Source organism: Camellia sinensis, chromosome 2 (genome assembly GCF_055761805.1).
Source record: "Camellia sinensis isolate YWXY chromosome 2, ASM5576180v1, whole genome shotgun sequence".
NCBI lineage: Eukaryota > Viridiplantae > Streptophyta > Magnoliopsida > Ericales > Theaceae > Camellia > Camellia sinensis.
Window position 1 is genome coordinate 134,237,270 of NC_138962.1, and position 16,597 is coordinate 134,253,866.

The 16,597-nt window shown below is 39.4% G+C and overlaps 1 protein-coding gene across 1 annotated transcript; it reads right to left on the bottom strand.

Moving 5' to 3' along the window:
* Window positions 1–11,020: 11,020 nt before the first annotated feature.
* On the bottom strand, window positions 11,021–12,963 carry LOC145819059 (uncharacterized). The gene is made up of 3 exons (XM_082913046.1): window positions 12,866–12,963; window positions 12,038–12,206; window positions 11,021–11,465 (listed from the first exon to the last, which is right to left on the bottom strand). The coding sequence occupies exons 1-3, from the start codon at window positions 12,961–12,963 to the stop codon at window positions 11,262–11,264; spliced, it is 471 nt and encodes a 156-aa protein (XP_082769172.1). The 3' UTR covers window positions 11,021–11,261.
* Window positions 12,964–16,597: the final 3,634 nt, after the last annotated feature.

Below are 16,597 nucleotides of genomic sequence, written 5' to 3' on the forward strand. Positions count from 1 at the left end.
CCTCTAGCCTTCAAACTCCGGTTCAAAGTCTCGAACAACAAAGCAGAAATTGAGGCATGCATTGTCGGTCTAGAAGCAGCCCTAGAATAGGGGCAAAACGGTTGGACGTCATCGGAGACTCGAACCTTGTTGTGTCTCAAGCAAAAGGAGACTGGAAAGTCAAAGAAGAAAAGATGATAATGTATTACCAGGCCTTGGACTTGTTAATTCCTTGGTTTGAGAAGCTAAACTTTACTTATCTACTAAGAGAGAATAACAGGTTCGCAGATTCTTCAGCAACTCTATCTTCCATGATAGACATCCCGTTCGAAGTCTGGATGCGTCCAGTCGTTATTGACCAAAAAATTGCGCCAGCCTATGAGTCGATAGCTGCTATAGATGAGGTTCAAGATGAGAACCCCAGGTATTATGATATTTGGAATTTCTTGGAAAAGGAAGCGTATCCACTAGGGGCAAACGCCAAGGATAAAAGGGCAATCAGAAGAATGGTCGTTCAGTTCATCATCTGTGGGGGAAAGCTGTATAAGAGAGGCCATCTGGGAATGCACAAGCTGTGCGTAGAAGCTGAAGAATCGAAGCACCTAATGGAGGCCATCCATGGTGGAGAATGTGGTGCACATATGAATGGGGTAATGTTGGCTTGGAAGATTCTTAGACAGGGTTACTACTGGTCCACCATGGAGGAGGATTGTATTGGCTTTGTTCGGCGATGCCACAAATGTCAGATCCATGCGAACCGCATGAACATCCCGCCGTCGAAGGTGTACAACATGACTTCACCATGGCCATTTTCAGTTTGGGGGATTGATGTGATCGGGGCTGCCACTCCAAAGGGGTCAAATGGGCATGAGTTCATCCTGGTCGCGATAGACTATTTCACGAAGTGGGTCGACGCCTAGTCTTATGCGGTGTTGAAGGCTTCACATGTTGCGAAGTTTATCAGAAACAACATCATTTGTTGCTATGGGGTCCCAAACGAGATAATTTCAGATAATGGTTCCCACTTTAAGAAGGAGGTGATTGATTTGTTGGAGAAGTACAGCGTGGCTTTTCATAAGTCATCCACATATCGGCCACAAACTAATGGAGCAGTTGAGGCCGCCAACAAGAATATCAAACAGATTTTGCAGAAGATGGTGGAAACTTACCGGGATTGGCCAGATAAGATGCCGTTTGCTCTGTGGGGCTACCGGACTTCAATTAGAACTTCAACTGGAGCGACTCCATATTCATTGGTTTATGGGATGGAAGCTGTTCTACCTATCGAGATTGAGGTTCCGTCATTGCGAGTATTGGCCGAGTGTCAAATAGCCGAAGCAGATTAGCAGCAAAGTAGATTTGAGGAACTTATGCTCTTTGACGAGAGAAGACTGAAAGCACTGTACCATGTTCAAGGTTACCAGCGCAGAATTGCCCGGGCTTTTAACAAGAAGGTTAAGTCTAGAAATTTGAAGGAAGGAGATCTGGTGCTCAAGGACAACCGAGCCCCCATCCACGACCCCAGGGGCAAGTTCAGACCCAATTGGACTGGCCCTTACGTCATCAAAGCTATCTGGTCAGGTGGAGCTATGGTTCTGATGGACCTAGATGGCCTAGAGTTTTCACAACCGATCAACATGGACAAGTTGAAGAAATATTACCCCTGAGAGGCTCGCTAGGCCGAAAACCCGAAAGGGCGACCTAGGCAAAAGTTAGAGCATTGAAAAATTGAAAAATATAAAAACTCGCAAGGTTGAAAACCCGCAAAGGGTAGCCTTGGCAAAAGTTAGAGCATAAAAGGAGAGTGAAAATACTCGAGCGAACCTAAGCCTGAACTACGTAAGGCTTGATTTCCATCTTTGGGATACGTAGGCAACTTCATCCTAGAGTTCAGCCACAAACTTTTCCCCGATCAACTTTGTCCATTTGATCATCTTGGCCATCTTTGTCTATTCAACATTCAAGAGCTTCGATTGTAATCTCCGATGCAGTGCCATTCAGACTAGGGGCAACTTTATGTTGCCATGTAGTGCCGCGGTACTCTTCAGACTAGGGGCAACTTTCCAGTTGCAGAGATCCAGGGTTGTGCATCTCAGTGACAGATCTCAGGCGTGTCCAATTCTGATCTATATCAAAAATGGTTTTGAAAAGTTTTAATAAATGTTGACTTTGTTCAAATTAATCTTTTTACAACTTAGACCATTTTTGGACCAAAGCGGAAAGTTTTCAGTACCACAACCTTCAATTTCGTTGATTTCAAAACAGAGTCTTCATGTTCTTGCATACAAATTGAAGTTACTTTTTTATTACATTCATAAAGAAAACTTGAAAGTACTAATAAAGCAATAAATCCGGGGCATAGTCAAGTCAGGTGTTCCTGCGCCCTCCCCCCAGAGCTGGTCGAAGCTTCTGATGCCAAGCTGGGTCCAATCTGTGCCTTTCCATTGAGCCAATCCAAGTGCTCGTCAGACAAAGTGCAACTGAAAGTGGGAGTGGGGGCCAGGAGTTCTCTCGTCCTCCATGCTGTGGCATATCGAGCAAGCTGCGTGCCTCGGACCGAAAATGCAGCCCGGTATTCTATCCCCTCCGGCGGGCAAGTCTGATCATGACCAAACTGGTGCTGGAACCGGAATGGAAAGTAGAACACACAATGGGTCAGACCAATCAACTAGATCCCGGTCTGCCGGAACATGCTATAGCTCATTGCCGGGAGATTGAGCCAAGGGCACCGCCAAGCAATGCGATCTGCGGAAAAATCGCACATCCAGTCGAACCACCATCTCTCATCAAGGGCATTGACTAGTCGTTGTCGGAAAAAGTAGCCGCGAGCTGAGTAGGCTGGGCAAGAGTCCACAACCTGAAACTTATCCATCAACCATACCTGGGGAGGGATGAAAAATGAGAGAATAAAGAATAGAGAGATGTACGATGAGAGAAAAGTGAGAGAAGGGTTTTGTGAGAAAAATCGAGCCAGAAGGCCGAGTGATGTGAGTAATACATATGTGAGATTGGGTGAGAAATATTACCTGCAGCAGTAGTGGACTCCCCGCAAATCTCGTCGTTTCACGACGGTAGAAAGCATCCAAGCCCATCAATGTCTCAGCCAGAGTCATGGCGATGCAGCTCTTGCCCTCCTTCAAGCCTTGGGCAACCTCGATCACTCGAACACTAGATCCCCCAGAGCCTGAGGCAAACAGGAAATAAGATAGCATGCATAAACAAAGGGCGTGCCGCCGAAAGCCTTACCAATGATGGTCACCACGGTCGCCGGTACCTGAAAAATGGTAAATCAAACTCGGAACATCCAGCATTCCGTCATAAATCAAAGATCTAGCATCGGGTATTGGGAGCGTACACATTGGTCCTAAGGCTTGGGTGTGGCCAAAGCGAAGTTGAGGAAAGACTTCTCATTACGCTTAGATTCCATCAGAGCTGGGAAATCTTCGAAGGTAGGACATACTTCTTGCCTGCCAAAGCTGAAGACATGTGTTACCGGATTCCAAAACCTTGCCGCAGCATGAAGAAATGGAAAGTTCAGCGGGGTACGACTCAGAGTGAATAGTGCATTTATGTCGAAACCCCGGAAACTCAGCTTTTTCGAGCCATCCAAGCTGTGAGATTTTGGGCAAGAAACTCTTCCATTTGGAGCAAATCAGTGTTGAATTGAGAAAACTACGAAGTTGAGACCTTTTGTAGGGGATAAGGTTAAGTGGAGGACAGGTGTCGGCATTCTGTTGATTCCTTCATTTATGGCCGGCCGGCCAACTATAGTGCCGACCGGCCACCACTTTTGGCCGATTAACCAGAGGTTCTGGCCGGTGGCCATTTCTTAAGGTCGATGGCTTTCCCCTGTGGCCGGTGGTGTTCCTTCTTGCCCCTTGAGCTATATTTAGGAACTGGCACCACTTCCAATGCCCTCCGATGATGATCTATGCGGCGTCACGCCCATTTACTTATCGAGTTGTTGTAAATTTTCTTATCAAGTTGTATTTCACTCTCTTTAAGCCTTTCTGTTGCTTATCGTGTTGTACTCGCACTTGGTTAGCTTATCGAGTCTTTGTTTTGCTTATCGAGTTGTAAGTCGGTTCACTACCTGATTATTACGATGCGAGTGCTTAATTTTCGAATGCCGTTTCAACTTCGTTCACATTGTTATGTAACACAGTGCGATGCGATGCATAGAGAGCACAAATGCAACACCTTTTGAACAAAATAGCCGTTTCATTTCCCTCATGTGCTTTGCAAAAAAAAAACAAAAAAATACACACTTTTGAAAAAGTAAAACCTGCATGAGGCAGTGCAATGTGCTTAAACTACCAGTAAAAAGGAAAGTAAAGCGAAAAGAAGGAGCAAGGCAGCAAAGCATCAGGATTGATGCCAGTAACCTCCCCCTTGCGGTTGACGCACCTCCTGTGCCCTTGTTCGAGTCGGTTATATGGTTTGGCACCTTCATTACTCAAGACAGTGCAAAGAAGTGCACTTTCGGAACATTAGTAAACCTTCAAGTTGACCTCAGGCCACGACTTTTGTGAGCGATGCTCGGTGCATGTGAGGAACGTCCCCTCCGGTATCCTTTGTATCTTGTGAATCCCACGAATCGCTTCAATTATATTGTGTTGCAGTGCTTTGTATTTCGATTTCATGAATAACATGTCTTTACCATGCTTCAAGTTGAATCTACCCTTTCAAGTTTCTATACACATTGCGTGTATACGTGCATTGCTTTACTTACATGTGTTCAATTTCAAGTTTCTATACACATTGCGTGCATATGTGCATTGCTTTACTTACATGTGTTCAAAATCAAGTTCTATACACATTGCATGCATTGTAGCGTTATGCTTTACTTACATGTGTTCAATTCAAGTTCTATACACATTGCATGCGTTGTAGCGTTATGCTTTACTTACATGTGTTTAAATTCAAGTTCTATACACATTGCATGTGTTGTAGCGTTATGCTTTACTTACATGTGTTCAATTTCAAGTTTCTATACACATTGCGTGCATACGTGCATTGCTTTACTTACATGTGTTCAAATTCAAGTTCTATACACATTGCATGCGTTGTAGCGTTATCCTTTACTTACATGTGTTCAATTTCAAGTTTCTATACACATTGCATACGTTGTAGCGTTATGCTTTACTTACATGTGTTCAATTTCAAGTTCTATACACATTGCATGCGTTGTAGCGTTATGCTTTACTTACATGTGTTCAAATTCAAGTTCTATACACATTGCATGCGGTGTAGCGTTATGCTTTACTTACATGTGTTCAATTTCAAGTTTCTATACACATTGCGTGCATACGTGCATTGCTTTACTTACATGTGTTCAATTTCAAGTTTCTATACACATTGCGTGCATACGTGCATTGCTTTACTTACATGTGTTCAAGTTTCTTTCTATACACATTGCATGCGTTGTAGCGTTATGCTTTACTTACATGTGTTCAATTTCAAGTTTCTATACACATCTCGTGCATACGTGCATTGCTTTACTTACATGTGTTCAATTTCAAGTTTCTATACACATTGCGTGCATACATGCATTGCTTTACTTACATGTGTTCAAGTTTCTTTCTATACACATTGCATGCGTTGTCGCGTTATGCTTTACTTACATGTGTTCAATTTTCCTACCACACACATTGTACATGTTGTCACATGTTCTTTGCTTACATGTGTTTGTTGTGCTTGCTCCGAATCGCATTATTATGCGTCCCACTCGATTTGCGTTGCCACACACTTTCAATTGCATTGGTATGCATATTGCTAACGATATCATATCTGTTAAGTTGCTTTCTTTTGCAGACACGATATTGTATGTACGGCTCATTTGAGGCTAATACAACCACACAAACCGCACAGGTATTGTATTCTCCGAGTGAGACGTATCGAGAATTGTATAATTCTCTTACATCCTTTCTGCATTGTAGTGTAGTTTGGTGTATGCTAGCTTAAAACTGTCGCATGTTATGCTTCGTTACAGCCTTCTTTGCATGATCATAAGTAGTGCTCGGCTTCTTGCATTGTCTTGCATTTTGCCCCAGCCTTCGGGCACATATCTTATCTGTAGCTTGCATGTTTGTCTAAGTCTTCAGCCTTGTCAAAAATGGGTCGTCTCGGGGCTTTGACACTCACTCCCATCATTGTTATGACTTCGAGTTCTGTCAAAGAGGGGCAACTGTAGACACCCTATTTTTGACCGTCCTCATGACTTGAACGTCACCGTTGGAACACTCGGTGATCATCCATGTTTGTGTTCGTTTTGAGTTCCCGGAGGTTCCAGCTCCGCGCCCTGCCTCAGGATCTCTCAGCTCACTTGTTCGGTGTTTGGTTTTGCACCAAACACTTGTGCTCTTGCTTTGAAGGGCAGGGAATGGCTTTTGGGCCATCCCCACACCTCACCAGCCTTCCCCTTTCCTCACCGGCCATCCATGGATGCCATCGGCCTTGGTTCCTTGTTACCAATGGCCGGTCGGCATTCAGAATGGCCATTCGGCATTCAGTGTGGCCGGCCGGCCATTTATTTGGCCGGTGACCTCTTTTGCTGGCCGGTTTTTCCCTTTTGAACCCTTCCGGCATGGTGCATGCCAGCTGTGCCAGCTGGAATGCACTAATCCTGCCCCCGTGCATAAGTGTGGCTGTTTTGCCCCTTTTGCACTCTTTTGGTCTAGCTTCTTGAGGAAGCTTGGAGCTTTGTCTTAGCTTCCTCAAGAAGCTTGCCAGCTGTCCCAGCTTCCTCTAGAAGCCTTGACCCCCTTGCCCCCCTTGCCCCCTTTGCCCCTTTCTCATTTAGCTTCTTTAAGAAGCTCCAAACCATTTCCTTTGCCTATATAAGGGCCTCTTCCCCTCTAGTGTTAATGTTTGATGGATTGAACAAAAGAAACCAGAGCTTATACATATATATCTGTTAGATACATCTTCTCACTCTATATTTCCCTCTCTCTCCTCTTTTGTGTGTGTTTTGTGGCCTAAAAGTGTGTTTTGACCTTAGTTTTGCACTAACACACACCATCACACCTTGCTTCGACCTTGAGATACTTGGAGGGTTTGTTCTTGAGTTTTTGGACTGGTTTTGACCAAAAGAAGGAGGCTACACATGCTGTTCATCAAGGGTTCTTCAAGGGTAAGCTTTTTACTTTAAATCCCCCAATCTTGCACTAGCTTTTGACCTGTCTTGCATGCTGTTTTAGACATTGTGTATAACTGAAAAAAGTCTTATATTTTCATGCTTGAGATATCTCATTAAGGTTGTTTTGGCATTGGGGGTCGACCTCCCCCTCTTAGACCTTGTTTGGCCCTTTTTGTGCTTTCTTTATTTGGTTCTGATTTCTTTGTTGTATTGGTCTTCTCACCACTGAAATCCAGTGGAATTTCAGTGGTGAAGAAGGGGGTTTGAGGTCTTTCATAGGGGAGGGACACCCCTCTCCCTTGGTTTCTCTTTTGCCCTCATTTTTGGCTTAATATGGTGGCATGCATGCTTAGTTGTTTATGACTCCTTTTCACAAGCTTTTTGGGTGTTTTGGGTCATATTATACCCCTGTCCTATGTTGGTTTGTTGACCTTTAGCATGCATTATACACTTGTTTTGCATTCCTCCATTCAGCCTAGAAGTGCCTCATGTCATTTGACTACGATGCTCTCATATTTTGGCCTTGTTTTGTGAAGTTCTTCGTCATATTTTGCCATGTTTGAGGTCTGTTAGGTGCTGGTTTGGTCCCATTTGATATGTTTTGTATGGCCCCTTCGCATTCTAGCATGTTAGCATCGGGTGTGTAAGTCCTTCACATGTATTGGTTAGGCTATTTCAGTGATTTGCAATCACTTAACATGTCATTTCAGTCCTTAAACCATGCTTGTATGCTTGCATTCATCACCTCTTTCATGCTTTGAAGATGTGTCCTTTTATGCCTTGGAACGAGCATTGCGTATGCCTATGTGTTTGGATCATTTGAGCTGTCATAACAATGGGTCTTAGGACTTATTTTGATGCATTAAAACTCTGTTTTGGTTGTATAGCTCATGCCATGCTTGTTTGGGGTAGTGGTAGTAGAATACTCCTTTGGTATGCCTTAACCTTGGGCCTATTGGTGTGTATGCTTACAAGAGTTTTTGTTAATCTTTTTAGGCATCTTTTGTCACTATTTTGGGGGTGGGCTGAGGTCTGCCCCTTTGTGTTTTAGGTCCGTCGTTGCATGATTATATTGCATTATTTTGGTTTTATGCTTACAATGCACGATAGGATGTATCACATTGCATCTTATACGATAGGTCACTTCGCATTTGACATGTTTTGTACCTATTAGCCTCACGTTGCATACTTGAGCCACTTTGCACATTGCATTGCATCTTGCTTGGTTTGGGGCGTCAAACCAAGTATGAGGATTGAGAAGTGTTTGTACTACAAGTGACAAAACACGTCTTAGTCCTCAGTCGCCGACCCTTCTTGACCTCAACATGATAGGGTGTTGGCATTCATCTTTTTGTTTGCATGCATTTACATAGAATTGCAAACTTGGCCTCTTAGGCCATCATGTGTCGAAATGCGCAATTGATGGCCCAAGAGTCGAGGGTCATGCTCCCTTGAGTCTATTGCATGATATGGAGTGTGGCCGTGCATACATTTGCCTAAAAATTCCATGCCATATACTGCTTGCCCTCTGCTGCTGTCAACTACAGGTTCTGCAGGAAGCTTTGGGCGGTCGGCTGAATACAGTGCTGACCGGCCAGTAATATGTGGCCGATAGATCGAAAGGCAGCCGATGGTCATTTCCCATGGCCGGTGGTCATCCCTCCTAGCCGATGGTGTTCTACAGCATGCAGAGAGCATATCCTTGGGCATTGGCAGTCTTCAGACGGGCAGGGCAGTGTAAACAGAGGCAACAGTGCTATGGCAGCGAGTTTCCGGGCGAGACGAGTCGAGCATGCATCATCCAAACATTTTGAAGACGGGGCTGTGGCCACCTTCTTTTGCATTTAATTTGTTAATTAATTAGAAATTCTGTAATAATTAATTTAGTATTATTTATTCGGCCCGTAATAATTATTCGGACCCTCCGATCGAGGGCAAATGTGTAATAAATGTGCGTGAGTGTGTGTATGTCTTCCAACCCTACGTCTTTCTTCCCTTTTATTTACTAGCTTTCGATGGCTAGGTTAGGGCATGTTTCAATTAGCATACAGTATGATAGCATGTTTGCATTCATTCATCCGTTTTGCATGCACCAGGCTTGGCGCATCATTCTAAATGCATTTGTATTTCAATTCCAAATTGAATACATGTTAGTTGTAGCATTTCACATGTCATTGTAGATTAGCCGAGCCTGTCTAGATTGCATCCTTCCATGCGTTACATTAGCCATTTTGAACATGAACTAGGATCATGCATATGATTACTGACTAGTTTCTGTTTTGGCTTGGAGTACTCTGTAAGTTCTTTTGCTTTAGCATCCTTGCATGCGTGTGAGTGTTGCCATGACAGCATGATTACCATGAGGCTAGTTGCTTATGTGATATAAACTGCTTGAATGCCTGTGGATGGAGGCTGAATTACCTAAATTGGAATAATGCATTAAAACTGTGAGTTTTAAGCCCACTAGACAGTGGCAAAACCATATTTCCTAAACCCACTTGAGGGTGGCAAAATTCATGTCTTAGCCTACTTGTGGGTAGCATCATCAAACCATTTTCAAACAAATAAACATGAAATGTGTTGTTCCAATTTAGGCGACTTGGTCTGTACTTGTTTGTTGTGCGCATAACATAGTAATTCTTGGCTAATAACCGGAATAAGAACACATAATGTTTTCAAAATCGGTTATCATGGTTAGTAGAGGCCGATCTATGATCGGGCGAGAGTGGGTGCTCATAGCTGACCTTCCCCAATTGTACCCAAGTTCCCGAGCCGAGGCAACTTTAGTGATAACGGACACATGGCCTTTGGCACCGAGTCAGGGTTTCCTAAATTCCCCCAAAATAAAATATTTAGGTGGCGACTCTGTATCTGGCAAAGCAGTCCATGTTTGCCACTTCTTTTCTAAAAATCTGTTTTTTTTTTTTCAAAACGATTTGCCAAATTTGGACTCTTTGGTTCAGGTTAAGAACCGTGACAATTTGAGTCCGAACTGTAGTAGCCCACAAATGAACAGAACGGGGGCTCATCCCCTCGGGACATTCGGGCGCGTCTACAACCACTACAGGAAATGACACTTTTGGCGACCAAAATATTGGTCGCCAAAAGCCCTATTTTTTGTCGCCGAAACAAATTAGCAACTAATTTTTTTGGTCGCCAAAGTCGTCGCCTATGCTCTGTCGGCGATAGTATTGGCGACTAAATTATTTTTGGTCGCTGAAAGTGAACGTTTTGGCTACTAAAGTCTGGTTAGTCAGCAAAGGTTATCTTTTGGCGACTAAAATATTAGTCGCCAAAACTGAACATTTGGCTACTAAAGTCTGGTTAGTCGGCAAAGGTTATCTTTTGGAAACTAAAATATTAGTTGCCAAAACTGAACATTTGGCTACGAAAGTCTGCTTAGTCGGGAAAGGTGATATTTGGCGACTAAATATTTAGTCGCCAAAAGTGTTCAAATAAAATTAATTTGATTTTTAGCGACTAAAAATTTTAGTCGTAGATAAGTTTTAGTCCCAACATTACTACATTTAGGGACTAAAGAATTTAGTAGCCAAAAAAATTATTTTTCATTAAATTTTATTTTTTGCTACTAACCATTTGGTCGCCGAAAGTCTTCATTTATTTTTTGCTACTAAACTATTTAGTCGCCTAAAGTCTTATATAGTTTTGGCTACTAAATTTTTAGTCACCAAAAATCTTTGGATTCTTTCTAGCTACCAAATATTTAGTGGCTAAAAACATTGATTTCCTTTTTGACTACCAATTGGTTAGTCACTAACAAATTCACTTTTTCTTTTTTGGCTGCTAAACATTTACTTGCCAAAAACTTTATTTAGTGTTTTTTTTATTATAATTTATTTATCCACAACCTGTATTTATTTCGTGCAACCTGCACCCTGTATATAAACAAAATAATACATATTTCTATTTCGTTTCAACCATACAAAAATTTGGTGTTTTAACATCAAATTCTATACAAATCAAATATAATCCAACCCAAAACAATAATTCCATACAAACATATAATCATACAAAATAGATATCCTTTGTACACAAAATTCTACATCAAATGTCAGCAAGCATAAAAGAAAATCCATGAAGTATCAACAAGTAGCAATCTGTAGAGAGCTTCTGGCTCCGTGCTTCAAGGTACTTGTTGACACTGACAACGAACTCTATATTCCAAAACAGATCCAGAAGCTGTTGTGAGAAACAAAGAGGAGGTTTTTTCATTGAATTCATCTTGGGAAACTGATGTGATAGAAGACAAGTGATGATATTCTAGACTTCCATGGACTATCCATTTCCACTTTCTTTGGTGTAGCCTTCTCTCTACCAAATTACCACCCTGCATATATTATATGATGATCACTATAAGTATCCAATTTTCATCAAGAGAACACATAAACATCAAAGATATGAAAAAAATAAAAAAGAAAAGAAAAAAAAGAAAAAGTTTCTACCAGTGCACAAGGCAAATACAACATGGTCTAGAAGAGATAGTATATGGACAGTCTTTCCTTTTATTTTTTTTTATTTTTTATTTTTATTTTGTGGAGAGACTAATCCCCATGAGTCAAACCATGCACAACGCTAGAAAGATGTAGCACTTGTAATAGCTACAAGGCAGACACAACATGGTCTAGAAGAGATAATAGGTAGACAATCTTTCCCATTATTATTTATTTTTTTTGGAGTGACTGATTTTCATGACTCAAACCGTGCACAAAGCTAGAAATAGATACCACTTGCCATCGCTCCAAGTCATGACCTTTAAAGACCAAATATAATATGAAGAACTTTCTTAGGTTTAAGGGGACTTGTGTAAATATTTAATGTATCCCTCACTAGATTCCGTTTTAACAGAAGTATCATGAACTGGGTCGCCCTTTTAGTAAGTGATTGGAAAGTAGTGATTACCTTAGTCAAAAGAAATAGGGATACAGAATGAGATCCACCAAAGCCATGTAAAGGACACCCTTTTGATGGCATGAGAGAAGTATCTTCTGTTGTTGTTCCTTCTCTCCATATGTGCTTCTTCCATGATGGCTTTGAGCTTCTGTCATATTCATAAAGATCCCCAATTGAACTGCAACAAAATAGTTTCATGCTTGGATTATATGGTGCTGTCACCATAAACTTGCAAATTGAAGAGAGCAAAAGTGCACTTTGATTCGTAAATGACACTGGACATGTTGTCTATAGTGATATTCCAAAACATAACATCTCCAAATTTATTTAGTGTAAATTACGCTTTTCACCTATATAATTCGATCCAAATTTCACTTGGTCCCTATTGTTTCACTTTGTCCCTACACTTTAAGTTCAATTTCAATTTAGGTCATATGGTCCAAATTTCATTAATTGTTTTTGCATGTACCCATCAGGAGATAGACACGTGTCTCAATAACTTCCGACTTGAACGGAAAGACCAAATTGAAACTAGACTCAAAGTGTAGAGACCAAATTGTTCAAATTTGAAATAATACTAAAGTAAAATTTGAGTCGAACTGCAAGGGCTAAAGTGTAATTTACTCATTTATTTATGTCCTTCAGTGAGTGATTAAACACTAAAAAATCACAGTTTTAGTGCATAAGCTTCCCATCATTGCAGGATTTGGGAAGAATCAAATGTACAGTCTTATCCCATGTGTAGAGATGTTGCTTTACCATGAGTGGGTGACTAAACAGTAATAAATAAATAAAACTAAGAGGTACTGGAAATTAGAAAAGGGAGAGAGGTCACACCTTAGGGTGAAAATTACTTCTGGTCTAACAGTAGCAGCATCAGCTATTGCTGCAACATTTGCACCGAGAGGTCGACCATGATTTGCAAAACAAAACATCCAAGTGAATATCCAAGTTTCTTCTTTCAAAAAAAGTTTAAAAAAAAAAAAAACTAAATTTATTGTATCTGCAGAACCAGAATTTAAGGGCTAAAATTAGCCGCAATGGCGTTTTATTGTACTAATGCAAGTCTTATTCCGACTAGTTCTAACAGTGATCCATTTTTTGTGCAGAAATAAAGTTTCCTGGTGGTGACGCGGCAAAATCAATGTCTTGTTAGTGGAGATTCAGCTCAACAAAGTTTCTGTCATAAGGTAATTCAACTAATGTCTCCCACAAATATATGATCCCACTTTAGAAAAAAAATTAATTAATTTTAAAAAAATACAAAGAAGAAGAAGAAGAAAATTTACTCACTCCCAATCATCTGAAATAACTCCGGATTTCAATTGGAACGTAGAATTTTTTTTTGCTTCTTGTTTTGTGCTGTGATCGACTGTTGGCATGAAATCAACCCAAACTGGCTGTGAATTTTCAGTCAGATGCATCTGGAAGAGGAAGATTTTCAGTTCCAATTTTAGTTATTTATAAGTCCATTTTCATCTACCAGAACATAAAGCAGTACTGTGATTGTGGTATAATTTGACATAGGTACCAACTAGACAATTAAAAACTTGCTAAAAAGATCAAAGATCAAATCCCAACCCCACCACCACCACCACCACCACCACCTCTTTGTCCCTACAATAAGAACAACATACAAGACACCAAGGGCTGGGCCCGGTGGATGAGACACTCCTCTGTCAGATGTGATGCTCGGGTTCAAGTCTGACAACTGAATGATGCAGTGCCCCCTTCCCCTATTCCCCTCCTAGGATTGTTAAGAAAATAAAATAAAAACACATAACACATTATTACTGTCCAGAAAGGGAAGCTAACCACAATATATCTCATCAAACAAACATATATACATATATACACATACATACCTCAGATTTGGCAGCAAAGTTTTGCTGTTTCTCCCAACCTGTAAAACTGACTTCTTTTAAGTGATGAAAAGGGTGGTAAAATTAATACATTACTAGTTTAAATACATAATGTAAAAAAAAAAAAAAAAAGCAATTTTAATATTCTCTGTGAGATTATATCCCAATTTTTTATGGCCATGTTCCATGGGGCTTGGCTAATTATGCAGTGGTTTGATAAATTTGTCACTTGAGCATAGAATCAAACACTTGGTGGGCAAAAAACTTTAAGGGCTAGCTTGGTGAGCATAGATTATTATTATTGTCTAACCAAACAAGGATACCATTGTCCAAGATAAATAATCAGATAACAAATATGAGTCTTTCATTATCATAAGGGGCTTTCTTTGTTTCATTTGCCTTCTAAAAACATAAAACTGCCATCAAATTTAGGTGTTTTGCAATTATATATGGTACACTCACACCAAATCAAAACCTTAACACAAAGGCAAAGCCATATCTCTACTTAAGACTCGCTTCTCTACATCCACCACAACCACCATCATCACAGATAGGCACAACAAACCAAGACAGCTGAAATCAAGTGACCAGGTATGTAACCCAAATACTCAGTTTGGGTTGCAGAACAATGGTGAACTCAACCCATGAACAACCCTAGACAGCGTATATAAATCAATGAAGCACGTATTTTGCTTCCCAATGTGAACAGAGTGACAGCACACTTGCACAAAACTCATGGTAGCGAACCTAAAACTATGGTTAAAAAGGAAAAATCAAGCAATACCAACTAACCATGCCAAATTTCTGAATGTGTGGGCAACACCGAGTACATGTCCAGCAGCTAAAAACATATCTACAAACAGGAAATGATTTGCATCCGCCCAAAAAAATAAAAAATCTCATCATTTATAAACATTCACACCAAAGTGTGGAGCAAGCTAAGAGAGAAACCAAAACAGAATATTCTTCATAGTATTGACGTAAGCATTTTACAACACTGCTACTCATTTTCGAAATTTAAAAAATTGAACAGCACAAATTGAGCAAAATCCCTAAATTTAAAACCTTAAAAATTGGGGAAAACACTCACAAACTGAGCTATAGTTATAGCGAAGACACGTTCGACACCGGACTTGAGCCTGGTGAGAGTGGCCTTCTTGTGGGCGACGATGAAAGGGGCATCCGAGCTCGCCACTGTCAAGAACAGAGCTGCTATCAGAAAGAGAGAGAGAGAGAGAGAGAGAGAGAGAGAGAGAGAGAGAGTTGGAGGAGGGCAGAGGCATGATGGCGGTGATGCTCCCGTACCTGACGCCGACGGAGACAAAGGCGAGAGAGAGCTGGAGGAGGGCAGAGGCGTGAGAGAGTGAGAAAGAGAGAGAGAAAAGAAAGAAGTAATAAAATTTCCCTCCGAAGTCTGAAGCACAATTTTTAAATTTTGTAATTATAATCGCTGACTAATATTTAGTCGGTAAAAGTAAAATAACAACTTTATAAAAAAAATTAAATAAAAGTAACAAATATATTAAAATTATATTTAAATAAAAATATAAGTAATAAAATTATAAAGTAAAAAAATTAAATTATCTTAAATATTTGTCCTAATATTTTTGTACTGAAAAATATAATAATATATTTTAAAATTTTATATTCTTATATTTTCTTATATTCTTATATTTTATATATATATACATATATATATATATATATATATATATATATAAAATAAGAAAGAAAAGAAAGAAAGAAAATTTTAAAAAGAAAAGAAGGGAACAAAATTTTTTTTAAAATTCTGAGCCAGCTCAACCTGTGTTTTTTTTTTTTGGGACTCATGCATGACTAACTAGGCACTAATCAATTTTTTAGAATTTTAGAACATGCAATATGTATATTTTCTTATAGATAAAGACAGATGAAGAAATCATGTGTCAAGTTGATTTAATTAATTTATTATTCAGTTGTAACTAGCAGTCAAAATCATTTTCCCAAGCATATCTTAGCAGTCAAAATCATTAACGCATAACTAAAAAATATATACGCACAGCCCCAGCTTAGGCCTTCTGCTCAATTAGCATTAAATCGCCAATTACTTTTATAGATCCCTCAAATTTAAAAAAAATATATCTAAATTAAGTGAATTAAGTGAGTACTTCTTTTGTATTTAAAAAAAAAAATCACAAATATTTTCTTTTTTAAATATATCTAAATTAAGTGAATCTAAAAAATAAACAAATTTTCTTAAAATATTTAAAAAAGTTGAAAAAATTAATTATTAAAAATTTAAGAAATTTTTTTTTAATGAAAATTTAAAAAATTAATCACTTAGCCCTCGTTTTGATAATGAAATTTTTTAAAAACTTTTTAAATATATGTTTTGTGTCTGTGAAATGATTATTTCATTAGTACTGGTAATAATATTGAAAAATTTATTAAAATGATAAATAATTGGGATATTTTGTCTTTTATTTGTAAATTTTGATTTATTCTTAATTTTTCATTACATTTTACTGGTAATAATATTTTGTCTTTCATTACTGGTAATAATATTGAAAAATTTATTTAAATGATAAATTATTACATTTTAAAAATATTCATTACATTTTAATAATATTAATTTTTCATTACAACCCTACAGAAATTGCCATTACCTAAAGGAACACTTTACCATTATTAAACAATCGGCTACCAAAATATTTAGTAGCCAAAAGTA